The sequence below is a fragment of the Staurois parvus genome, unplaced genomic scaffold, assembly GCF_062004578.1.
Source record: "Staurois parvus isolate SC_StPar_1 unplaced genomic scaffold, SC_StPar_1.0 ptg000772l, whole genome shotgun sequence".
Lineage (NCBI taxonomy): Eukaryota > Metazoa > Chordata > Amphibia > Anura > Ranidae > Staurois > Staurois parvus.
The window spans coordinates 1,814,346-1,840,464 of record NW_028318568.1 but is presented as its reverse complement, the minus strand read 5'-3'; the positions used below and the strand labels follow the sequence as shown (position 1 = coordinate 1,840,464).

General features: G+C 40.6%; 1 protein-coding gene across 4 annotated transcripts in view; it reads right to left on the bottom strand.

Annotated features, from left to right (window-relative positions):
* LOC149444794 (triple functional domain protein) overlaps nucleotides 1-26,119 on the bottom strand; it is a 455,657-nt gene that overhangs the window by 241,700 nt on the left and 187,838 nt on the right. For all 4 annotated transcript variants that reach the window (XM_089654527.1, XM_089654524.1, XM_089654525.1 and 1 more), the window contains exons 21-25: nucleotides 24,121-24,243; nucleotides 20,686-20,880; nucleotides 13,539-13,654; nucleotides 12,491-12,557; nucleotides 4,428-4,537 (exon numbers count right to left, since the gene is read on the bottom strand). In XM_089654527.1, the coding sequence (XP_089510653.1) occupies nucleotides 4,428-4,537; nucleotides 12,491-12,557; nucleotides 13,539-13,654; nucleotides 20,686-20,880; nucleotides 24,121-24,243 (611 nt within the window). The remainder of the gene's footprint in view (nucleotides 1-4,427; nucleotides 4,538-12,490; nucleotides 12,558-13,538; nucleotides 13,655-20,685; nucleotides 20,881-24,120; nucleotides 24,244-26,119) is intronic.

The window sequence follows — 26,119 nt, the reverse complement described above, 5'->3', positions numbered from 1 at the left end:
TCTGATGGCTGCAGCCAGGGGTTCTATTGCCAAAGCAAATAATGGGGAAAGTGGACATCCTTGCCAAGTCCCTCTTTCCAAAGCAAATGATGAGGACAATACATTATTAACCTGAATACAGGCAGTGGGGGCAACATAAAATAGTTTGATCCAAGAAATAAATGTATTCGCTGCAGAAGCAAATTGGATCATGCCTTTCTGGGTTTTTTTTTGCCTTCCTCTGGATCAATTGTGGGTAATGGATTATAACTTTTTTTTTTTTTGTTAAACTTGATAGACTTTTTCTTTTTTCAGCCAGACTAAGTAACTATGAGTAACCACTTAAAAGGACGGTGCATCTTATCTCCACGATTTTACACTCCAAGCCAAAGTTACCAAAGTAGTACGCCAATTAGATTAGCCCAATCTGGAAGCCAAGCTGCATCCAAGAATGTATTAGAATAGTACTTAGCCTCCTGCATATTCTGAGAAGCCACATCAATAAGAAGCAATGGTGTCTGTTTAGACATCAACTCCTGATACAGGAGTCCTGTTCTATATGTCAAAGCTTGGGAGACCCAAGGAAAAAAAAAAAAAAAAGTGAGAAAAAACCCAGACAAAACCATATACCTTGTGACTGAAAAAGTCTCTAGTGACGGACTCCAACTTATTCTTTGTCAGGCACAAAATGAGGCAGAATCATTCAACAGAATGACTGTTGACTTAAAAAGCACTCCACTTACTGAAAGTGGGGATGCCCAATTACCCACTGCTGCTGCAGGAAATCAGTAAACAGAGCAGAAGAGTGACAAGCCATGTGGTGTGCACCCATGTTACTGACACTGATCAGTCTTGGGAGCAGTGAAAACCTCCATTAAAAGTTTGCAACTGCATCTTGACCTGAATGGAGAAAAACTATTTTATTATATTCCCCCATGCGGTTCAATATGTGAAAGAGGTGGGCAGACAATCTCCATCTTTGATTTCAATCAAAGGTCTCCTTTTTATTTATATAGCTTATACCATATATTGCATTAGGGTTATATGTTACTTAAATAGAACAATTTATACCTTACATTTAGTAGGATTGTTAAGGCAACTTTGGAGTATAAGTAGACCAAACAATTAAAAAAAAAAAAAAAAAAAAAAAAAAGAAAAAGGATTTGACATTTTATTAGTACATCAAATGCTTATTTCCCCAATAAAACATGAAAATTTTTGACATGTTAATTTGACAATATTTGTGTTATGCAGGCCATAGACAGGTAGTTTATTGGCCGAATTGTCAGCCGAACAACGAAAAATCGGTCGTTCTGTTGCCACCAATGCTTATGAAAATCGGCCGTTTTTCGTAGATTTTCCAGCATGACCAATAAAAGAAACGAGAAGGAACCACGAAAATCGGCCGACGACATTGCCCACTAACGGTGCGAATATCGGTCGAATATTCTTTCTGTTGAAAATTTGGCCAACAAACTATGTCTATGGCCTGCATTATTACCTCAAAAAACTGGCAGTATCTCTTGAAGCTGATTTTCAGCTTGCAACCTCAGTTGAGGAAATTACAAGTGCATTCAGCCTATTGTACCGAAAGACTTTTTGGCTATGTTACTTAAATAGGATTTTGTAAGAGTGCTAGGAAGTTCCCATTATCTATGGGAACTCAGGTTATTTCTCATTTTTTTTTTCAACTATAGATTTTGGTATGATTTGTATTTTAATATGTAGGCGTTAGGGAGTAATGTGCGGTCCCATTGATTTCACATATTCATTTTCCAATAATTCTTTTTTTCCTTTTCCTCGGTTTTTTTTTTTTTTTTGGTTGAGTTTTTGGGACCCATCTGTGGTGAGGTTGTCTGTCTGTACTGTTTGGTTGGTTTAAAAATGTCAGAGGTATTAGTGATAGTGTCTTTGATTTTTAGTGGTGTTTATCTTGTGCAGTGACTAGCTGCTGTTTTGCATGATTTGCCGTACGTGACGCAGTGTGTGCCATGACATCACATCTGCCACTGGAAATGGTGTTACCTGCACAGAATCTCCTGCAGTTTTTGGCAGACTTCTGGTGCAGCAAGAATCTTTTATTGGATAGTGACTGTGCTGTGGGTTCTGAATATTGGCATTCTTGCATTGCAGACTCTCTCTCTTGGCCTTGTGGGAATGCTTCCTCTATCTGACCACAAAATGATTTAAACTCGAGTGCAGAGGCAGGTTTGTTGATTCCTGTGTGTATTGCTATACGAGTCCCAACCTTGTACCATTATGCTCAGTCACCATTGTTGGAACCCTTGTTTTAATTCATTTTGGTTACTTTTCATAGCTGCGGGAAGGTACGTTTTTTCTTTTCCACTTTTTTTTTTTTTTTAGATGCTAGTATTGTCGCCTTTTTAAGTCCCCCACGACTCTCCCCATGTTTAACTCACACCACAGTTTGTTTTTGTTTGTTTTTACCTCCGCACTCTCTCCACTGTCCTCATAAATACACTTATATATTGTATTTATGGTTTGTAATATTATTACCACGTATTTTATTCGAAATATATTTTACCACATGGAGCCACTGTGCTTCTTTCAGCTGCGTGGATCTTGATAAAAGTAGTTAGCGATACGCATTGATCCTGTATGCAGGTTTCATTATGTCCGTATAAAAGCAAATAAAATCTTTGATATTGCAAAATATATTTCTTACCTGTCCAATTATATGTTGTACATGGCTCCACATATGAAGTTTTTAGATATATCTTTGTACCATATCTTTTACTGTTATTTGTAATAAATGTGTAAACTTTTATTTATTTTGGTTATATTTTCTACTATGGCACATTTAAAGTCCCTTCACTTGTATTCCATTCTAAGGAATAATTTGTTTTTTTGTATTTTCTGCATGCCACTATAAATAATTGCATGATGATTTTGAATGCTTATAAATCAAGTGTAGTGCTTTCATATATGGATCCCATCTAAGCCATCTACATTGGCAGTGGATCCACTGAGTGACATACAAAGTTTACACTCACAATCCTGGGTCAGGAACAAGCCTGTAGAAACCTCCTGTGCCAAACAAGGCCACCCTCTTCTATTTTCAGATGTCTGCTACCAGTTATTTAAAGCTGAACTTCAGTTGGGGGAAAAAAAAAAAAACTATTTAGGTGGGTCCCTTTACCCATGACAGGATTAGCTACTAGTTTTTGCCTAGGGGATAATGAACAAGGTAAAATATTTACTTTATTACCTGCTCCCTTGGCACTCTCTTCCACTGTCTGATGCTCTGGAATATGGGTGGGCCCTAAGCATCTTCCCGTACAATGCAGGACTGCTGGTATTGCACTGGACGAGATGACATCAGACAGCAGTGAATGGAGTGCCAGTCGCATGAAGAAGACTAAGAGCAAGCAGGAAAAAACAGTAGGAAAGGGGAAAAAAATACTTGTGAGTTTTTGCTTGAACAAAACTCTACAGTTCTGGATTAAATGGGGAGTATTGCGACGCATACTGTGCCACTTCCTGTTTTATTACAGGGTAGTTAGCATAGGGCTTAGAATGGGGGTAGGTGTAAGTATGGGCAGCACAGTGGCTAAATGGTTAGCACTTCCGCCTGGCAGTACTAGGGTTGTTGGTTTAAATCCAAGCCACGGCACCTCCTGCTTGGAGTTTGCATGTTCTCCCTGTGCCTGTGTGGGTTTCCTCCGGGTACTCCAGTTTCCTCCTACACTCCAAAGACATGCTGGTAGGTTAATTGGATCCTGTCTAAATTGGCCCTAGTATGTGTATGTATGAATGTGAGTTAGGGACCTTAGATTGTACACCCCTTGAGGGTTAGGGACTGATGTGAATGTACAATATATATGTAAAACGGTGCGTAAATGGACGGCGGTATACAAGTACCTGACATAAAGTTAAAGCTTAGCTAGGATTTGACTGGACTTCTACTTAAAGCTGTTGCCCAGAGGGGTCAATAGCATTTACAAGCAGCAATATAAATAAATATGCTACAGAGGTCCCTCCTTAATGGCCAATCTAAAAATCTGCATGTTTAACACAACAAGAATACGAGAATTTAAAAGTATGTGGCAAGAACAAATGTTAAAGAAAGGTCCCATTTACATTGCCTCGCTGTGGTTTCCATGCAGGTTACCCATGGTTTCCCACAGACTTTGTTATGTCCAGTGTGTTTGGTTTGTTTTCTAAAAGCGCACCAAGAGTCTTATAAGCTGCATCTTTGGTGCGCTTTCAGAAAACGCACCAAAACCGCAGGACATAATAGAAAGTTTTCGGGGAAACTACGGGTAACCCACGCTAAATCTAGGGGTACACTGTGCTGCATTCACGCTGTTGTTTTTCCAGTGTGAAACTGTCCTAAATTTAAAAAAATAATTCATACACTGCTGTAACTCAAAATACATGCTCACTTGAATATATTATGTTAATCATCTTTGATTATCTGTACTCACTTGTTATGAAACTCATAAATTTCCTGCATGTTCCCAAAAATGATGTGCTCCTTATTTGCTATACCAGGTGGAAGGTCTTCAACGCCACTTGTCATTTCCCATAGGTATGTCTAGAAAACATTTAAACAAAAAAGAAATTAGGATTTTTAGTTTTCCTGTAAAACTATTTACTTGCAGTACATCACAGAGGACTTCAAATTCATGACTAATTCAGGCCAATGGACATTGGCAAAAACAAGGCAGGAATCCCCACCCAGACATAACCCCTCCCAGTTTAGCTAAGCCTTCTTTAGCAAGCAATGAAGAACAGAGAAGAGGGAGGGATCCCAGAGTCCTGTTATGTACTACCGAAAAGGATTTTATAGGTAAACCAAAAAACCTATTTTATTTTTTAAATTGTACATCACAGGACACAAAGGACTTCATATATAATATTGTGCAAATGTTTAAGGCAGAAAAACATTTGAAAAAATGCTGTAAATTAAGAATGCTTTAAGAAATAGAAGTATTAAAGTGGTCCTAAAGGTAAAAGTTCTTTTAAATTCATGCATTCTATTCATGAAGGTAAAAAACCTTCTGTGTGTAGTAGCTCCCCCTAATACTTACCTGAGCCCCTCTTGATCCAGCGATGTCCATGAAAGCCTCAGTTCTCCGTGGACTCTCATTACTGATTGGCTGAGGCACTGGGAGCCATTGGCTCCCGCTGCTGTCAATCACAACATTTTTGTACCATACTGTACACGCCTGGGATTACAGGAAGAGACAGAAGGATTTGAGGCAACCTACATCCACAGAAGATCCATGGTTAGTTCTGCAAATATGTTTGGAACAACCTACCTGCTGAGTTCCTTCAAAAACTGAGTGCATGTGTACATAGAAGTTAAGAATTGATGCTGATTTGAAGGCAAAGGGTGGGCACGCCAAACATTGATTTGATTTTGATTTCTCTTCATTTATTTTCTATTTTGTTAATTGATAAAAATACACTATTAAAGGGATTCGAAAGGAAAGATTTTTTTTTTTTTTTAATACCTCCATTATGCTTCACTGTTACCTGCAGACACTCATTGTACCACTCTCCAGCCCTTGGTGAACAAACTGCCTCATGCTACATGCAAATATTTCAAATTTTGACTCATCAGTCTAGAGCACCTGCTTCCATTTTTCTGAACCCCACTTCTACTTCTGAAAACAGTTTTAATTTACTGCATTTTGTTACACCTGCCTAAAATTTTTGGCACATTTTTGTACATGCCTACTTGAAATGTTCAAAATCACTTTACATGGAGGGGTGGGCAACACGGCAAACATGCCCAAAACAGAACAGGAGCAACTACATTACAAAGCCCCCTACAGAAACATCCACCCAAAACTGGTATCCACAGATGCGTGAACATCTACCTGGCTGATCTAAGTAAATGTGAAAGAGAAGCTTGATGGCGAACAGCCCAGAAAGCAGTGACACTCCTGGTGGAATGGGCCTTAACCAGGAAAGGAGGAACCTTGTCCATGATACCATAAGGCCTGAGAAATCATCTGACAAATCCACCTAGAAAAAGTGGATTGAGAGGCAGTCTGACCCTTAGGAAGAATGACTATGAATCTGTCAAAAGTTGTAGACAGTCCATCACAGTGTTTCTCAACCGGGGTTCCGCAAGATGTCCCCAGGGGTTCTGTGCCGACAGGGGCGGACTGGGTCGGGGGGGGTAGTTGGATCAACTTCAGTATGACCAGTCTGTCGGGTTATTTCAGTGCAACTGCTGTCGGCAACCATAGCTGCCAGCAGTGATTATTGTATTCTGACAGCGGGGAAACCCACTGTCAGAATACAATAGGGCAGTGGCAGGGATTCTCCCATCAACACTAACTGTAATTATGGGGAAATCGAAGAATTTTCTTTGCTTCTACCTATGGTGGAAGAAAAGAAAATTGTATAATCTATGGGCTGCTTAAGAGTGTGTGTCTGTATGTATGTGTGTATATTACACTGTGTGCACAATTATTAGGAAAGTGAGTATTTTGACCAAATTATAATTTTCATGCATATTGTCCAACTCCAAGCTGTATAAACTTGAATGCTGATTGGATTTAAGCATATCAGGTGATGTGTACTTGTGTAACGAGAGAAGGGGTGGCATAAGGAAATCAACATTCTATATCAAGGTGTGCATAATTATTAGCTTAATTTAATCAGGCAAAATTAGACAAAAAAGAGATTTAACAGACTCTAAAAAGTAAAAAATTGTAAAAGGTCTATCAGAGGAATGCAGCACTCTCAAAATTACTAAGGTATTGGGACGAGATCACAGAACCATCAAACGTTTTAAGGAATATAGTCAACAGGGTCACAAGAAACGTGTTGAGAAGAAAAAAAAAAAAAAAAGTTAACTGCCAAAGATGTGAGCAGAATCAATGAGAAGCTACCAGGCACCCATTATCCTCCAGTGCTGTCATATTCCAGAACTGCAACCTACCTGGAGTTCCCAAACGTACAAGGTGTTCAGTGCTCAGAGACATGGCCAGGGCAAGGGAGGTTGAAACCAGTCCAACACTGAACAATACACATAAGTTGAAAGGTCAAGACTGGGCCAAGAAATATCTGAAGACAGATTTTGCAAAGGTTTAATGGACTGATGAGATGAGAGTGACTCTTGACGGACCAGATGGATCGGCCCATGGCTGGATCTGTAACTGACACAGACCTCCACTTTGACTCAGACGAAAGCAAGGTGGAGATGGGGGTACTGGTATGGGCTAGTATTATTAAACATGAGCTAGTTGGACCTTTTAAGGTTGAAGATGGACTCAAAATCAACTCCCAAACCTACTGCTAGTTTTTAGAAGACATTTTCTTCAAAAAGTGGTAAAAAAGGAAAGTCTGCATCTTTCAAGACCATGATATTTATGCAGAACAATGCTGTATCGCATGCATCAAAGTAGTCCACTGCGTGACTAGAAAGTAAAGGCCTTAAATATGAAAGAATAATGACATGGCCCCCTTTCTCACCTGAACTAAACCCTATTGAGAACGTGTGAGCTCTTCTTAAATGGGAAATTTACAGTGAAGGAAAACAGTACACCTCTCTGAACAGTGTCTGGGAGGCCGTGGTTGCTGCTGCACAAAAAGTTGTTCGTCAACAGATCAAGAAACTGACAGACTCCATGAATGGAAGACTTTTGACTGTTATTGAAAAGAAAAGTAGCTATATTTGTCACTGATTTTTTTTTTTTTTTTTTTTTGGAAATGTTAGAAATGTTTATTTGCAAATTTTGAGTGGTTTATTATTCTCACTTTAACACATGAAAATAAACAAGTGAGATGGGAAAATTTTTGTTTTTCATTTAGTTGCATAAAAAGTCTGCACATTAATAGTTGCCCAATATTTAGATTGTAAGCTCCAAGGAGCAGGTCCCTCCTATCCCTCTTGTATTGAACTGTATTGTCTCCTGTTATATTGAGCAAACTGTTGGCGCTATATAAATCCTGTATAATAATAATATATGTGCACACAGATATTCTCTTAAGCAAGCCAAAACCTCAATTTTTTCCTTTCTTAAATATTCAGGTTTGAGGTTTATTAACATTTTGGATTGACCAAGAGCACTGTAGTTGTTCAATAATGAAATTAATCCTCAAAAATACAACTTGCCTAATAATTGTGCACTAAGTGCAGGATGAAGACAAGGACAGAGCAGGGAAGAGGGAGAGCGGGAGGAGGACCGAGATATGAAGGTATATTAGATTTACTTTTATATTTCTTCAGTTACGTCCTGGTTTCCAGGCCTATGCAAATGATGTCATACATCCCAGGAGTCTTCAGAAGGGGTTTTCTTAGCTAAGCGCACCCTCCAGCCTGCATGCCTGACCTAAGGGCAGATGAATTCCAAGAAGTAAATGCTACATGAATCATCTGCCCATATTCAGGATGGCCACAGCCAGAAATGCTAGGGACACGTTTTTCTAAGTGATTTCTCAATAAAATAAAGCATGGATGGATGAGCGAGTTTGCTTTGCTTTAAAAATTAATTTAATAAAGTTTTTGGTTTGTGGTGGTCAGATGCAGTGTCGTTCTACTTTATTGAATATGTAATGCCAAGCTGCAGTTTCTAAAGCCAGTAAAATACTTTCTTGTACTAAAAGAGTCCAGAGAGAAATTATTTTGTCACTGTACAAAGCATTAGTAAAACCTCATCTGGAATATGCAGTTCAGTTTTGGACACCAGTTCACGAAAAGGATACTGAAGAACTGGAGAAAGAGCAGAGAAGGGAACCAAACTGATAACAGGCATGGAGAGCTTCAGCTATGAGGAAGGATTAGATTAATTGAATTCATTCTATTTAGAAGAGAACATTAAGAGAAGATATGATAACCATGTAGAAGCACACTCCGTAATGGTCCATATAGAGAACTTTGCTTAGAGGTATTCACTTTAAGATCATTACAAAGGACAAGGGAGATTCCTAAATGCGCAGAATATAACTGGATAGTAACATGTATAAGTAAAAGCACCAGAGATTGTTGATTCAGAGAACAGCTGCCTTCTTTGGACCAGGAAGGATTTTATACCCTGCTGGAGCAAACTGGACCATGTTTTATAGAGTGGTCTTCACCTGGGGGGTTACCTGTGGGCATAGGAATCAGCATATGGATATTTATTCTATTCTATTTATTGTTTAACTGGAAAGAGTTGTGTCTTTTTTTCAAGCTGACTTGCTATGTAAAACAGGATGGAAGATTGAACCCTGTAACAGCAAATCTGGCTGATCTGGAACAGCCATCAGCTAGAATGCCAAAAAATCTGAACCTTTAATACCACTTTAACCTCTGAAAAAGAAAATGCTCCCAATTTGCATGTCAGGTTCATTTTCTTTATGGACTCTCCCATGTGAAATTTTTTTTTCTCATGGTTCAATCCATTCATCCATCGTAAGTTTTGTGAGTCTGCCAAAGGGACAGGTAGTGGAGGATTGCCTCTTCAGACACTCATCAAGTAGAATTCCCTTCCACGCTAAGGAGATACAAGCTGTGTTTTCCTAATCTGTAATAAGATAGGCATATACTTTTAGTGAGTGCAATTCCAGAAGTGTGGTAAAGGAGATCATTTTGTCTCAACTGAATATTTACAGGATGTTTGGAATTGAAGACAGCTTTTTTTTTTTCATTTCTCATATTTATGATTGCACTGAACAGTCAACTGGAATGCTTTGTATATATGGACACAACATTTTGATTTCTTGACACAGGATTTCACATTGCAGATATGCATTTGATGTTTAAATACTGCAACAGTTTTTCATAAAAAGTGTGAAAACATAAAACTGATGCAGCCACCACATCAATAGCAGGTAAACTGCAATACAACTAAATATTTCTTGGGTTTAGATACACTTTTAAGACAGGGCTCCACCGGCGGATGGACTACTGCCTTAAACCTGTATAGTCACCCACAGCAAACTCAACATGCTGCATTCTGTAACTTGATGAGTGCTTCAAGCAGGATCCAGTGCCCAAAGCAACAGGCTGGCCTCATATCTCCTCTCTAGCAGGGTGTGGGTATAGTGGCCAAGGCTCAGCTGAAAGGTCAACCAATTCTAAAAGCTGCAAAAGGAATAGCAGTGAAAAAAAAAAATAGTTGCTTCTCTCAAAGTACAGAAGTGACATCCGTTAAAGTGATTCTAAAGATTAAAATTAAAAAAACAACAAGCAGCATGTTATACCCACCTGCTCTGTGCAATGGTTTTGCACAGGTCAGCCCCAATCTTTTTTTTTATTGGGTCACCTGTGGACGGCCCTGGCTCCTCCCCTCTGCCGAGTGTCCCCAATAGCAAGCCCCTTACTATGGGAATACTTGAGCAGGCTCACTCCTGAGCTGTGCTCCTGTGAATGGTCCATAACCACACACAGCACGGCTTGCCCCGTAGACTGAGTGGGGAGCTGCACCCATAAAGTTTTTTGCCTTCATACATAAAGGCAAAAAAAAACTTCTGCTTTACAACCACTTTAAGGCTAGCCCAAAAAAAAATGCTGGGGAGTGGGAAGGGTAATGCCAAACCATCCTTACAGCTTTGTTGTACTAGTGTCCAATCTCTTGTGGATGGAAGCAAAATCCTACAGAGATTGTCCATTCTGTACAATTAAACAATACATATTTATAGGCTTAAAACTGTATGCGCTTGTTAAATCCCAAAAGATCAAAAATACTCAAAAGTGTAAATAGGCAATAATTCCCATTGATTTAAAGTTAAACTTTAATGAGATTTTTCACACTTTTCCCATGTTCTCTTATTTTTCCTCTGGCATGTATGTACACGCATGTTGATAATTGAGTTATATTCAACTTTTTTTTTTTTAATTTATACTCTTTTCCCTGATTTTTTACTATCTAGAGAGGGCAATTACTCATTGATATAGAAGTGATTGGGTGACTGTATAGCCAGCTACATCAAGTCTACAGTACATTAGGCATGTTGCAGCACTTGAGACAAATCATTGGCTTGTATTTTACATATTGGTTTGCTCTAAACTTTTCACTGTAACACAGTATGAAAGTGGCAGTGTAAGGGTTAAGTAAGCCCAGCATATGGTAACATGAACAGAAGTAAAGAAAGCAGCTATTCATCTTCCAGAAAATCAGTGTGCTCCGAACTCCCTGTTAAAGCTGACAACACAGTGCCTTCTACTGCACTAAAATCTCATGCAGAGTTTACAGTCCTGATTAGCTCTCCCCTGCTGTGCTTTAACTCCTCAAGTTAATAACAAGGGAGATGTAGTCCAGGAGGGGAGAGCTCAAGCAGGGCTGATAACATATTTTAGTATTTTAGTGCAGCAAGGGCAGTTCCAACAAAAAGTTATAATTTCAGGCATGCTCAAGCATTTTTCTGTACTTGCAGAACGTGTAAAAAGAAAAAACACGGAAGATGCATGAATGTACTAAACCTTTTTTTACCTCCCTACCCCTTCCCTTACATACACCTTAAAAAAGTAGTACAGCCAAAGTCTGTTTGGCTCTACTTCTCCAGTGGATTACAGGAGACCAGCCACTCAGCTGGTCCAGGCTGGGGCAAAAACCCAACTTTAACCTCTTCATGCCGGCCAAATGCAAATGTGCAGCCTCCCGGCGCCTGGGCCTAGACGCCGAGCGGCTGCACATTTGCGTTCTATTAAAAAAGGACATATGTGCCGAGAGCGTGCACCCTGCGCGCTCCCAGCACACGTGTCCGGTACTCACGGAAAGGTCCCTAACTCCTCTTTCGATCGGGACTTTCCCCAATCATGTGACCGCCGTGACAGCAGTCACATGACCCTAAACCCCGCCTCCCGAAACTCTTAAAGGGCCAGGATCCAACCAGAACCCTGAACCAGCAGCTGGCTCAGCCTCTCAGTGATCCGCTCCAGTTAGTTGGGGGTTGAGCAGAAAGCCAGAGACTGACAGTCCATCTCTGAGCAGAGAGCCGGAGAGAGTGTCTGATCCCTCAGTTCTCACTTAGACCCACCTAGGAAAGTATGATTTAAAAAAAAAAAAAATTCCTTTAAAAGGAACACTGCGTGGCCAAAATGTATCCTCTAGCCTGCTGACTGACATTAACATTCTTCATGTGCATTTCCACCCTGTAATCAAAGTCCTGTTTCAGAAACACACACAAAACGCTAACAGCAGTATTTAATGCATGTGACTGGCTCACATTGTTTGCTTTCTCTGTCACTTGAATCCTAGAATATTGGAAATTAATATGAATGCAAATTTCAGGCACTTACAGTTGCAAGAAAAATATAGAAACCTTTGGGACGAAGTGGATACAATATCATCATTCTATAAAGTTTCTCAGCAATAATCTATTTTTTTTTTAATTCTTTACTCAACAAGAGTGTGAAGTGTAAAGTTTGCATTATAATTTATTATGACAAAATAATTGTGCCACATTTTTAGTGGTCAATAATAAAAAAAATGCAATTAATTACAAAGTTCGAAAACATTTTCTTGAAACTGTACGCTACTAGATCTAAATTGCATTGAATTATACACTTGGTGAAAGGCTTTTAGACAAGACATATACAACTTACATCCAAACATTCCCGCAGATCTCTTACATATGCTTTTTCTGTTTGAATAAGCTCAGCCATAATATACCTTTAAAAACAAATAAATAAAAATTATATACAAACAATATCTCCACTACTTATGGAATACATTTTGAACAAGAAAAATAATCTACACATATAATTGTTTGTGTTGTCTTACGTATATTATCTTCGTTACATTTAAAGACATATTTAACTCCTTCCCACCAACCATATGCATATATGCAGCCTCGTGAAAGTGGGTCTTCATCCTGTGAGGCCACAGAAATGCATACCTGTGTTGAACGTGCTGCATAGTATTGCTCCCAGTACAGAGATCGGGCTCTCACCGATATCCCCGAGTCCCGTACGAACGATCGGCCCCAGAGGCCTGGTTCCCAAACACCTAATTGCTGTGATGGCCTCCGATTGGCTATCACAGTGATCAGTCACTGATCAGCCCACCTTTGCATTTTTTTTTTCCTCCTAATGAATTGAGAAAAAAGATACATTGTATCTTTTTCTCCTTGTTAGAGGAGAAAAGTGTAAAATGTGCCTAAAAGAAAAAATAATAAAAACAAAGATTTTACCATTACTATTTAACAGCAAATGAAAGCCCAATTTACCCTGAAAAAAAACCCCAAGGTATAATTCACCTAGATACAGTAAGTAGTTGTGAAGATATGTACAGTTTTACTAAAGCTTGTCAAAGTTGCAAAACTGTGTTCAGGCTTTAAGATTTGTTTTACTCACCATCTTGTACGGGTTAAAGACATTTAAAGAATTAAGAAAAACCTTCTTTCCAGTATTGAAGTATTATCTTGACCATTTCTTCACACCTGCTGTTTCTGCCCTTCCCTGATTTATTACATTATATTTAGGAGAGATCAAGAGCATGTTGCAATATGTAAAGCTTGCAAAGATAAAAAAAAGGTGCTGAAAAAACTTGTGTTTAATGTTTTAAATGAAAGAAGGCTTTTAACAATGGAAAGTTAGAGGAAAATTGACCTGTACATAATGGATGAGATCAGTGTTTTCTGTTTGCACTTACTCTTTCCTACGAGCAGATTTTCTCTTTTCCTCATTGAGTTCATGTGTAGCTTCACGAAGCTTTACTTCGCATCCTGGTGTTCCGCCGGGAATAATGTCCAACTGCAAACTTTTACTCTGCAAGTAAAAAAAAAAAAGGAGATTCAATTACTTACACAGTGCTGTAACTGCATATTCCAATGAACAGTTCATGAATATATTTTAGTCAGTAAAAAATTATATACTCATACCTGAGAACTGTAAAGGAAATGTAAATTGTGTATAAAATATTATATTCCAGTTTGTATGCTTTGCCTATGTATTGCACACTGCACTACTAATGTTTTCATTAAGCTTGCATTCTTTTGAATCATGATTAGAAATGAGCCTGCCTATGTAAGCCCCTTGTTACCATAAAAGTACAATTGTAATATTAAAGGATACATTCAGCTTTAGGAACTTGTTACATGTTCCACCCGTTTTTAGGGTATAACATGTAACATGTTCCCATAGCCGCAGCCGACTTCTCCCCATGCTGTCAGATTTGAAGACAGCGATGCCTTGTGAGGAGCTCCGCCCACATGGTCGCATCGTTCATTCACAGACTTTCATGAATGAATGAACTGCAAGTCCCGACAGCCATAGCGGCTGTCTGCTTGTAGATTTCAATGAACTACCATGGCACTGTGGAGCGCCGTGGTAGTTCATTGAAGCTTCCGGTCAGAATATCTGCTTGCTCATACATCCCATATGGCAAGCATATATACTGACAGGTCTGCAGGAGACCTGCATGGCATCAGCGATCTACTGATCCCTGGTGCAATGCTTTCCAGGCTCCTGTAGACAAAAACAATAATTGCGCATTTTTTTACCTGCAAAACAATTTGCAGTTATATTTGTCTAATAGGTGAACTTCTCCTTTAATGTGGTACCTACGTAATCATGTGTATAAAAAAAACTGTCAATTGCGCCAAATAAACAGAACAGTTATTTGGAAAGATGCTGAGTATATCTTTTTGTGTCTGTTCCCTACTGCACTAGTTACTAATAATTTGGAACCACTAATGAATTGAGGATAGGAGTTCCCTATTGATAACATTTATTTATAACATTTATAGAACAGATGCCTAGCTTTTGCCTAGGAGGGGATTTACAGGTGACCCTGAGAATCCGAAAACGAGGAGCTTGAGACGATCTGGGAATTTTTGATAACTCAGCAAAGGGCTTACGTCATTCGGCTGATTATCAGATTCCCTTGATCGGTAAGGCATTTTCGGGACACAGGGTACCAACATTACTCCGCTTAATCGAACTGTATTGATTGGTGGTTATATGTCATGTTGTCACTGTCTACCAGAGTGTTATAGATAAGAAAGGAAAGAATAGTGCCGGGTTAACAGGTTATATGAAGCACATCTGCTGAGACAAGAAGGTATAAGCACATGTAGAGAAGAGAGAAGACTGGCCAGTCATTGTGGGCATTAACCACTTCCCGATCCGTCCATTGCATATAAACGGCCGGACGGTGGCAGTGCAGGGTCGGGTGCCCGTTTATAAATAGCCTCCCCGCACCCTGCTTGTGCGCGCTCCCTCGGAGCGCGCAGCACCGCGATCCGGTGCCCGCTGTGTCCTCCGGACACAGTGAAACACCGATCGTCGGACGGGACCTCTGTACGAGGTCCCGATCATGTGATCACTGATTGGCCAATCAGTGATCACATGCAAAGTAGTAAGCAAGATGTCACTTGTGACATCATTGCTTACTACGTGTGAAATCTGTGATTGATCACAGAGGTCACATGGTACAAGGCTATTCACAACAGCCTTGTACCATGTGACAAGCTGTGACCAATCACAGCTCACTCAGTACTTCTCAACGAGTGCAAGAATGCACACAGAGAGAAAGAGAAATGATTGCTTTTACATCCTAAAAACATCAAAATAAAAATATAAAAAAATTTAAAAATTTTAAAAAAATGTTTAAAAAATTATACATTTTTGGTTATAAACTAATTTGGTTTTTATTTTTTTTACTAAAAAGATAACGGAATAAATTTTGGCAAAGATTATGATGAAATATTATTTATTTGCAAAATGTTATTAAAAAAACACTTTTAAAAAATTTTTTGGACATTTTCATTTACATAGCAAAAAAAATAAAAATCCCAGCGGTGAATAAATACCACCAAAATAAAGCTTTATCTGTCTCAAAAAAATGGGAAAAAATTCATTTGGGTACAGTGTTGCATGACCGCGCAATTGTCATTCAAAGTGTGATAGCGCTGAAAGCTGAAAATTGCCCTGGACAGGAGGGGGGAAAAGTGTCCGGTCTGGAAGTGGTTAAGTTAAGTAATGAAATCAAAGGGTGGTTTCTACAGAGCAGAGAGACCTAATTGAGGTCCCAAGGAAGCACAGAATGTAGCAAAGGGGACCTGATTCAAGAGACGCCTTGTATTAGGGTTTGACAACAGAAAACAGTTTTTAAAAAAAGGCCAGGGATAAAACACACTGAGAATTCTCTTGAAGAAGAACTTCCAGGTACAATAATAGATCATTCTTAAAGTGGCTTTTCTTGCTTTTAACAAGGAAGAAATGACAGACTCAGAGACCAACCTGTTTAAGACTTGGGCTTCAACAGGCATGTCTTTATAGCCAGTGACTGAGAAGGTAAAGTTGATCCAGGAAATATCTGATTGCCTCTTGGGGGAACAGGAAGGAATTTTTTCCCCTGCAGGAGCAAATTTGATCGTGCCTTGCTGAGTTTTTTGCCTTAATTTGGATCAACTGTGGGTGTAGGATTATAACTTTTTTTTTTCTTAATGGTTGAACTTGATGGACTTTTGTCTTTTTTCAACCAAACTATGAAACTACGGGATGCAACAAAGACCGCATGACAATAGGTCTGTCCTGTTGAGAAAAGGCTAGGTGTCATCTCCTAGTGCTCCTGAATATGTCTATGTATCAGGTTTTTCTGGGCCAGTTCGGAGCAAGGAAAATCATCAGCCAAAGTAGAATTTGCACTTGAAAGAAAGCCTAGATTAGCCTGATTTAAGATCTGGAGATTATTATTATACAGGATTTATATAGCACCAACAGTTTACGCTTCGCTTTACAACATAAGGGCAGACAGTACAATTACAATACAAATTAATACAGTAGGATTCAGAGGGCCCTGCTCATTAGAGGATATATTCAAACAAATCCAATATAAGAGCTAGAGGATCTTTAGATGTGGCCAAAAACAGAGGTAGTTTGTTGTTGAATCTGGAGACAAGGATATCCACGTTTTGGGACCCCTGTCTCTGATACATCAGTTTAAAGATGGCAGGATGATCCTCTTGATTCAGGTGGTGATGGCTGAGGTAACCCACTTTCCAGTTGTCCACCCCTGGATGTTCACTGCAGAGATCACAGGACAGCAAGTGTCCATCCATGAAATGATCTGGCTTACTTCCTTCAAGAATGCAGGACTCTTGGTGTCCCGCAGCAGTTGATGTAGGTACTAGAATACTCCTCACCAGCCTGCAAGACTGACATCAGTTATCACCTTTCAGTTAAACAGATAGAAGGACTACCCTGCTGATAAGTCAGGGCTGGAGATCCACCAAGCTGGGGAATTCCTGGCTTTGCAGGATAGAAGCATGGGCCAACAGAAGTAGCGTGTTTACTCCAGCTCGACAAGTTACTGTGCTGGAGCAGCCTTGAATGAAATTCAGTGAATGGCAAAGCCTTGAAGGAGGCTGCCATGAGGCCTAGCACTCTCAGAGAATCTCACTGTGAAATATCTTTTTGACATTAGTTCCCAAGCATGAGTATTGAGAGTGAGGACCTTTTCCTTTTCTGAAAGGAAAACCTTTGATAGGGCTGTATTCAGGGATCACACCCAAGTATTCCAGCCGTAGATATGACTAGAGAGCAGATGTTATAAAGCTGATCACCAAGTAAACCCCTGGAGAATCTGAGCTGTCATGTGGAGGTTGAAAGCTGGAAAGAGAGGAGTCCTTCAGGAAAATGTTGTCAAGGTAAACTGTGATCTGGATGCCCTGAATTCTTAGCTAGTGTCTCAAACTTCCTATCTACAGAATTTTTGAATGACAGACCACTTATTGGACTACTATTTTTTCCCACTGGTTAGACCTCACCAATAATTTTTGGAAGACTGAGAAATCTCCACAGTGATCCAATCTTAATAAATTACCCATTCTGTTTGTTAATGAACGGGGAATGTCTCTTTAAATTTTGCGGGTCTCCTTGTAACCAAAGGGGCATGGCAAGACTGCAGCCTCCTCTAGCACTGCCTCAGGGTCCTCTTCATTCCCTTCCATGTCTGCCTCATGAAGGCTGGGCATACTGGGATCAGACTCAGGTAGAGATGGTGGAGCTGAAGACGGGGCCTGGCATTTTGGGGTCCTGGACAGTGACTGCTGTATTAAGCCATTAGCTGCCTGAGAAAGTGTGATATGGTTGCAAGAATATCTGCTTTTGTAGGGTTGGCCACTTGCTACATGCCAGAAATATAGCTACAGTTGGATGCAGAGACCAGTGTCAAAATGAAGTAATTTTTTCAGTTCAAGAGGAAACAGTTACTCAGAGGTCGAGTGTTTTGCAGTCGTTCAGCAGAGGAAATGGTTTTCTGAATTTTTGCTGTGGCTCCCTTTTGACTACAGTTGAGGGTGATCACCTGTTGCGAAGTAGGATGTGGAATATAGGGCAAGTATGTCTGGAAGAAGTATGGAGTTACCTAGGTGTAGACCAGCAGCAGGAAGAAGTGGCGAAATGGCAGGAAGAAGTGCTTGAGTACCATATAAAGGGCTCTAAGCAGAAGTGGTAGTAAAGTGCATGACCTGTGGTGTGAAGTAAAATGTGATCATCCATATGAGACTGAGCTCTAAGAAGTTGAATTTTAGCACCAAGTTTGAAAAGTCTGCACTGTAAAGTGAACACAATCAATCCCAAAAAAGGTCCAGTTTTCACAGTCACATGGTCAGAGATAGGAGGGCAACCATGTTTTACCTGTCTATGATGCTGGTCCCTATATAGGTTCCAGGCTTTGCCTGTCACAGGGGGCATACCCCTGAAGGCGTCTAAACGGTGTGGGTTCCATAGGCATGGACCACAACCCTGGACCTGTATAGCACCCTGCAGCTGACTACACACATTGCACTAAGCACCTGTGCAAGATCCAATGCCTGAAGAAAACATTACAGGCCTTCCTATGGGTACAGGTCCAAGTCCAGTTCCCATGACTTTACAGAGGTTACACTGATCTGTATACAGTGCTACTTTTGTGGTGTTTAGAAAATACTGAGACGTTCACTGAAGAATCGGAAGGTAAAATAAACTTGTTATACAAATAATGATTTCTCCACAAGGGAGAAAAGGTCTATGATCTTAGGACACTAGCAAACAACTGAACACTCATGGAGTGGATCCAGGTGGCATGTCCTTGAACACTTTGTCAGTGTCCTATCATTTGAAGGTATGAGCCTTTAACTCAAGGTCTATAAACACTCATCCTGTGTCTTGTACTGCATGACAAGGTGATTGGGAAATTGCAAATTACATATTTCCTTATTAATGTTGGTCTCTCAAATGTTTAAGAATGCCTCCAAGCCTTGGTTAAAGGGCTATAAGAGGACAAAGTCAGACTACCTTAAATGAAAAAGGAATGTGATTATATGGACAAGCCAGCTCACTCTCCTTCCTTAGAAGGTCATAAAGTTGTTTGCATGGGGGGTGGCTTGTCCATTTCCTTGCACACAAATCCAGTATATAACACACTGCTAGGCTGGAAATATTTGTCTCGATCCAGAGCTTGCATTAGGATATATTCGCTTGTTACATTGCATCAGGAGTGCTGGGGTACCTGCTCCATACATTGTTGTCTTAACGGTCCCCATCCTACCTCTTAAAAACCCAGGACGACGAAATGTCACGTTAGGAAGTGAAATCATCTCGCACAGCACACGCGGAAGTGACATCAAATATCCAGAGAGGAGCACTGTGTTAAAGGCATAAACTCCTACATCTGTTTGCCAAGAGTACTTATTGCAAGTTTATTGCATGGACACTTTATTAGGGCATAGAGCCTGAAATTGTTGTAAAAAATTATTTTCTTCACAGGTGCACTTTCTGTGGAATTTTAACACATGGACATTTTATTTTTGCACTTTATTTTATAATGGAGAAAGGGGGGAGGACATAAATTGGAACTTCGCCTTTTGGGTGAAGTTCTGCTTTAAGCTGAAATTTACACCCACAACTGAATGAGTTAGATCAGTGACTCCTCCTTATTCCACTGTATGGCCAATAGAAACAAGCTTGCTTGAAGAGATAACTGCAACACTCTTTAAAATGGTTGTAAAATCTCAAGGTTTTTTTAACCTTCATGCATTCTATACATGAAGGTAAAAACCTTCAGTGTGCAGCAGCCCTCCCCCCTCTCCAATACTTACCTGAGCCCCACCACAATCCGGCGATATGCGCAAGAACCTCGGCAGTCCCTGGTCTCTGCCGCGCTCTCGGTTTCATTGGCTGCTGTTGTCAATCACATACAGTGAGCCAATAAGGAGACAGAGGGGTGGGGCCAAGCCACGGCTGTGTGAGTGAATGGACATGCGGAGCAGCGGTTCTTGCTATTGGAAGGAGGAGGGAGGAGGAGCGGAACCCGAGAAAAAAGGAGGATCCAGGCTGCTGTTTGCAAAACCACTACCCAGAGCAGTTATGTATAGACATGTAGACATGTTTGCTTTTTTTTTTTTCTATAAGCTGAATCTTTAGTATCGCATCAAGAAAAATATTTGTAAATCAAATTCTGTAGTAAAGGACAAGTCTTGAGAGGTATTTACATTACTCTGTTTATTGCAGTAGATGCCTCTACCTTCTTAACAGGGTCATCAGAAAGTAAAAAAACTAATTTTTCAGTCAGTACATAATCTTTACAGATACTACTGCAGGTAAAGTTACTTCAATGTTTTATATAACCATAATGGTTAAACCTAAAAGAAAAACTATTTCCATCCCTCATATGAATTTTCTAACAATGACCCTTATTTTCTGAACACAGATATATATATATATACACACACACACACACACACACACACACACACACACACACCTCAAAAATATTTTGTACTAGCATAAAATTGCTAAACTGCATGACTTACCGACTTGTTGGAATCTGAATAAATTCCAAGAGCTTTTTCCAATGATGTACGATATTTCTCCATACGAAGAGAGAACTCTCTATACCTTTTATCCACGACTGTGATGCATTTCTTAATTTCTGATGAATGTGCATGTCCTTTTTCACAAAAGCCATCAGCTAGCTGTATTAACAGTTTTACCCTCTCTCTAGTTTGCTGTAAAAAGAAAAAGTAAACAATTTTTTTTAACGCACGTGTTTATATATATTACATTTGCATTATGTATATAAATGTTTGTCTATGTCACTATCACTGTAAAGAAAAAGAAAAAGGAAAAAAAACAAAACAAAAAAAAAAACAAAAAACAGTCACAATGACAATTAGACATAAATAATCCGGAGGCGCCGTGACCAACTATTGAGTGAAACGCATTCTCCAGTGATATAAAAATATAAAAAATAAAATAAAATGGGCTCAGTGGAGGCGGGGAACGGTGTGTTACTTGATTACAGGAGCAGATTGTGTAGGTCTAATCTGCAGCACCCTTTTTGTTCTACTTTGGAGCAGTGTGAAAAAAGGCGGAACCTCAATCCTGCAGACACCACCAGAATATCTTGGCCGGGCAGACACGGCACACGCTGACCGAGGACCATGATATCTGGTGGAGAGAAGTAAGGAGTTTTTCACCTAGGTCCCAAATGGCTATACGGAGTATCAACATAAGGCTGTATATAGTGGGTAAAGATATCCTAAATACTACTGAACATGAAAGCCTCAAGATAACGATCTATTGTACAAGACTGTACCAATATTTCGTTATGTGGTAAATAGTAGGCAACATTATCTGTTGAAATAGGTTTCAAATAATAAAACCATAAAGTAAAAAACTGAGGACTCAGAATAGGGTTGGGTTATGGAGGGGCGTGTACAGGGGGGAGTATCCTGTAAAGCAGCCATCACTAAATGCTGGACCATGGTCCGCATCCAGGCCGACTCACTGTCCTGCCCATATGCTGAGGTCCTGCCATTTAGAAGCCTGTTGTGCCCTGCAGTCATCCTTGTAGCCCACAGCGGGAGGCAGGGCAGTTCTAGACTGAGGGTTTGCTTCCTGAGCCAAAAGGCAAGTGATTGGTTGCTAGAGCTGTCCTAGAAACCAATCATCAGCTCGCAGCTCTCACCCTATATCCTGACCCGATGCTCCTCCCACTCTCCATCCTGTCTGTGTAAGGTAGGACAGGAGGGGGCAATTTGAAGAAAGGTTGCTTAAGACAGTAATGGGCGGCTGAGGGCAGAAAGGGGGGAATGGAGCACAGTAATGGGGGAATCTGAGGACAATTATGGGGGGCTGAGGAGAATAAGGGAGAAGTTTAGGACAGTTATGGGGGGCTGAGGACAGTAATGTGGGGTGGTGCTGAGAACAATAATGTAAGCAGGGCTGAGGACTGTTATGTGAAGGAGGGAGGGGCTGAGGACAGTAATGTGAAGAGGGGATTTTGATGTGAAGGGGAGGGAACTGTGATGTAAAGAGAGGGACTGTGATATGAGGCTCAGTTCAGATCTGTGCATATTCATTTGTGTGCGCCTTTCACAGGTAGACAGCCCATTTATTTTAAAGGGCTGCCCTACCCATGAGAAAGGCAAGGAAAGAAGTCCACGACCCTTTTTTTTTTTAAATTGTGCAACACCATGCGATCCGGTGTGTGCGTGCGTGCAGGGTGCCTTTAAGAATTATTAGCACCCCTGCACATTTGCTAAAGTGCAGCACATTTATCTACAGGTTGGGAACACATTCAATTTTGCACATGTTCCCAGCCACAGAGATGTGAACCTAGAGGAGAAGGGGGCTGTGATGTGAAGGATCTATGTCACTGCACAAATATGCGATCCAGACCTCAGATGGAAGAATATTTTACTGTCTGGACCTCTGATTTTTAATTCAGTACTCCTGCTAAAGCTTTGCCAGTGTACAATCACCTGAAAGTATCAGCCCATAACCCAAGATCTATATAAATATCAAGCCTATAATGTACTGTTAAGGGAGAAAATTTACTGTACTTAACTAGTTTTGTACCTTGAACATGCTGCTCCTACCAGAAATTTCTGGCCATCAAAATGACAGCTAGGACCTATTGTCTGCAGTGTGCAGTGGCTAATGTCAAATGCAAGGCTTCTAAAAAGTATGTGTAAACTTTATTTAGAAATAGAAAGTAACTTAATTTTTCAATTTACAATAAATAGCAGGAGAAATAACAACATACAGACTATTATTATACAGGATTTATATAGCGCCAACAGTTTGCGCAGCGCTTTACAATATAAGGGAGACAGTACAATTATATTTCAGTACAGAAGGAATAGGAGGGCCCGGCTCGTGGAGCTTACAATCTAAAGGAAGGGGGAGGTGATAGAAAAGGTGATAGCTGCGGGGGATTATCTGGCCGAGGTGATTCAAGTACAGTTCTTAGGTGGAGGTGGGGTAGGCTTCCTTGAAGAAGTGAGTTTTCAAAGATTGCCTAAAGGCAGACAGGGTGGGGGCTGACCGGACACGCTGTGGTAGGGAGTTCCAGAGGATGGGAGAGGCTCTGGAGAAGTCCTGGAGGCGAGTGTGGGAGGAGGTGATGAGGGAGCTAGAGAGGAGGATATCATGGGAGGAGCGGAGTGGTCGATTTGGGCAGTATCTGTGAATGAGGTTGGTGATGTAGCTAGGGGCAGTGTTGTGGATGGCTTTGCAAGCCATGATTCATATAAAGTGATATATCCACTAGCGAAGATAAGATGTTTTAACTAAGTATCATTTTCCCTGGCTAACAGTGAGCAGACTGCCAAACTTTCTATTAGTAAGTAAATCAAACCCATTTACGTAAGCTGTACGTGTATCTGCAGCCCTCTCTGCTCTACAGCATCCTAAAATACACAGGAATCAGATGTCACACACTGCAGAACGGTGCAGGGTGTATTCTGAAACCTGAGTGGAGGGAACGGAGGCCACCCCCCCCCCCCCCTGCACAGTCTCAAAGAAACATGCACAGCTGAGGCAGTCAATCACTTGCTGTTAACCAGGCCGTGTTTGCCCACACAAGATGCACAGGTGTTCCCATGCATCCACATGCAGGCTATCCCAGTCATATCCATTGAGACACGATGGTTGCACAAGCACAGCTGCTGCTCCCAATCTGACATCCAAGTGGGTGCGTGTCCCTGAATTCACACAGTCTGTGCTCAGGGACAAGCTATCCTTGCAGCTACTGCACTCCAATTATGAATGGAACTGCCTGCACACAGATGCATGGAACGCCAGTGCATCCTGTGTGGGCAAAACACAGCTTTCACGCTGATAAGCTTTATGCATTGAGCCTTTTACATCTTCAAAAAGTATAATTATTAAGACATGTGGAAAGAACAAATGTACACAATAGATGAAGTATGTTAACAGTACAAAGATACTCTTTAAAATACCTTAGCTGTGATTTGAAATTCTTCATGTTCTTTTAATAGCTCTTGAGTATGTTGAATAGTAGAACCAGTCGACGTATGAGTGGAGAGATAGAATTCCCCATTATCCTGGATCCACTCAAGAGCCTGCAAAAAATAACAAACAATAAAAAAGAATTGTTCTCTAATAAGGTATTTCAAGCAATGACAAAATGTACATTGTATGGGGGAGCAAATTAAATGGTAAAACAGGTATTGTCCAACTCCAAGCTATATAAACTTGAATGCTTACTGGATTTAAGAATATCAGGTGATGTGTGTTTGTGTATTGAGGGAGGGCGTGGCCCAAGGAGATCAACACCCTATATCAAGGTGTGTATAATTATTAGACCGCTTCTTTTCCTCAGGCAAAAGGGGCCAAAAAAAAAAATTAACGGTGTCTGTAAAGTCAAAAATTTGTCAAAAGTCCTTTAGAGGGATGCAGCGCTAAGATATTGGGATGTGATCACAGAACCATCAAACGTTTTGTTGCAAATAGTCAACAGGGTTGCAAGAAACATGTGGAGAAAAAAAAAAAATTTAAACTACCAAAGATATAAGAAGAATTCAACATGAAGTTACCAGGAACCCATTAACCTTCAGTGCTGTCATATTCCAGAACCTACCTGGAGTGTCCAGAAGTACAAGGTGTTCAGTGCTCAGAGACATGGCCGAGGTAAGGTAGGCTGAAACCAAAACCACCACTGAACAAGACACATAAGTTGAAATGTCAAGACTGGGCCTGAAGTCGGATTTTTTTTTTTTTTTTAATCGGTTTATTGACAGTATTTTTTGGGACAGCCTCTGTGTATAGAAGTATCTTTATAGAGTGGCAGATTAGCATTGAGTAACTGCTTCCAGAATGTAAGAGATGGAGCGGCAGACTTTTTCCAGTGTAATGCTATGACCTTCCTTGCGCAGAATAAAAGTAGGCTAATCAGAGTGCGTTCAGCTATTGTAGGTAGAAGATTACTAACCAATCCTAATAGATAGACTGGTATGGATGGCTGTAGGGAGACCGAGGTCATTTTATTACACAAGGATATCACCGCTCTCCAAAAGTCAGTTATTGCCGGGCAATGCCAAAACACATGGGCGAAATCTCCCAGGACACCCCCACAGCGCGAGTACTCCGGAAAGTGCGAGGGAATCATTTTATGAAGTTTATAAGGAGTATAATATGCACAATGTTCTAATTTAAACAGAATCAAATTGTCCCTTAGAGAAACCAGGTGCGGAAAGCAAGGTCCCAGATGTCATCCCAATCATCATTATCTAGTTCCGGCACATCCCGCTTCCACCGGTCCCACAATCCCTCCAAAACGGGTAGAGAGACACCCAGCAGGTGAGTATATATGAGGTAGGCTTCACAATGCAATTAGATCTCAGTACATTCTCCAGGGTCGATGGATGAGCAATAGGGTAGATTGAGGGAACTGAGCGTGGAAGGCATGGGAAAGCTGTAGGTATCGAAACAAGCGGGATGCAGGAGCATTATAAAAATGGAAGAAAGGACAGACAGAGGGGATAGTGCAGAACCGGTAACTTTTAGAAATGGGGCAGGGTGGGATTGAGCCACAATGGGGTATTCGGGGAAACGGCTAATTTGGGGTAATGTTCACGTTAGGCCAGCTTGCCAGGCTCGCAGGGTGGTAACTATGTAGGGCGTCAATGGGTAGGGGGCTCGAGGCGCTCTATATATAAGGAACTTAGAGCCTCCATGGAGCACACCACTGCAGCCTCGAGAACAATAGAGGGATTATTGAGATAAGGGCTTAGCCACCAGGCAGCTGTAAACAGTTGGGTGGGCAAGAAGTATTTGTTGCAGTCTGGAAAGGCTATGCCACCTTGAGCAAGGGGTCGCTTAAGGGCAGAAAGTTTGTATCTGGGAGTGTTAGGGTCCCATATGAAGGAGGAGAGAAGTTGATAAAGTTGGATGAAAAAGGTCTTGGGGATCCATTGTGGAGTGTCTAAATAAATAGGT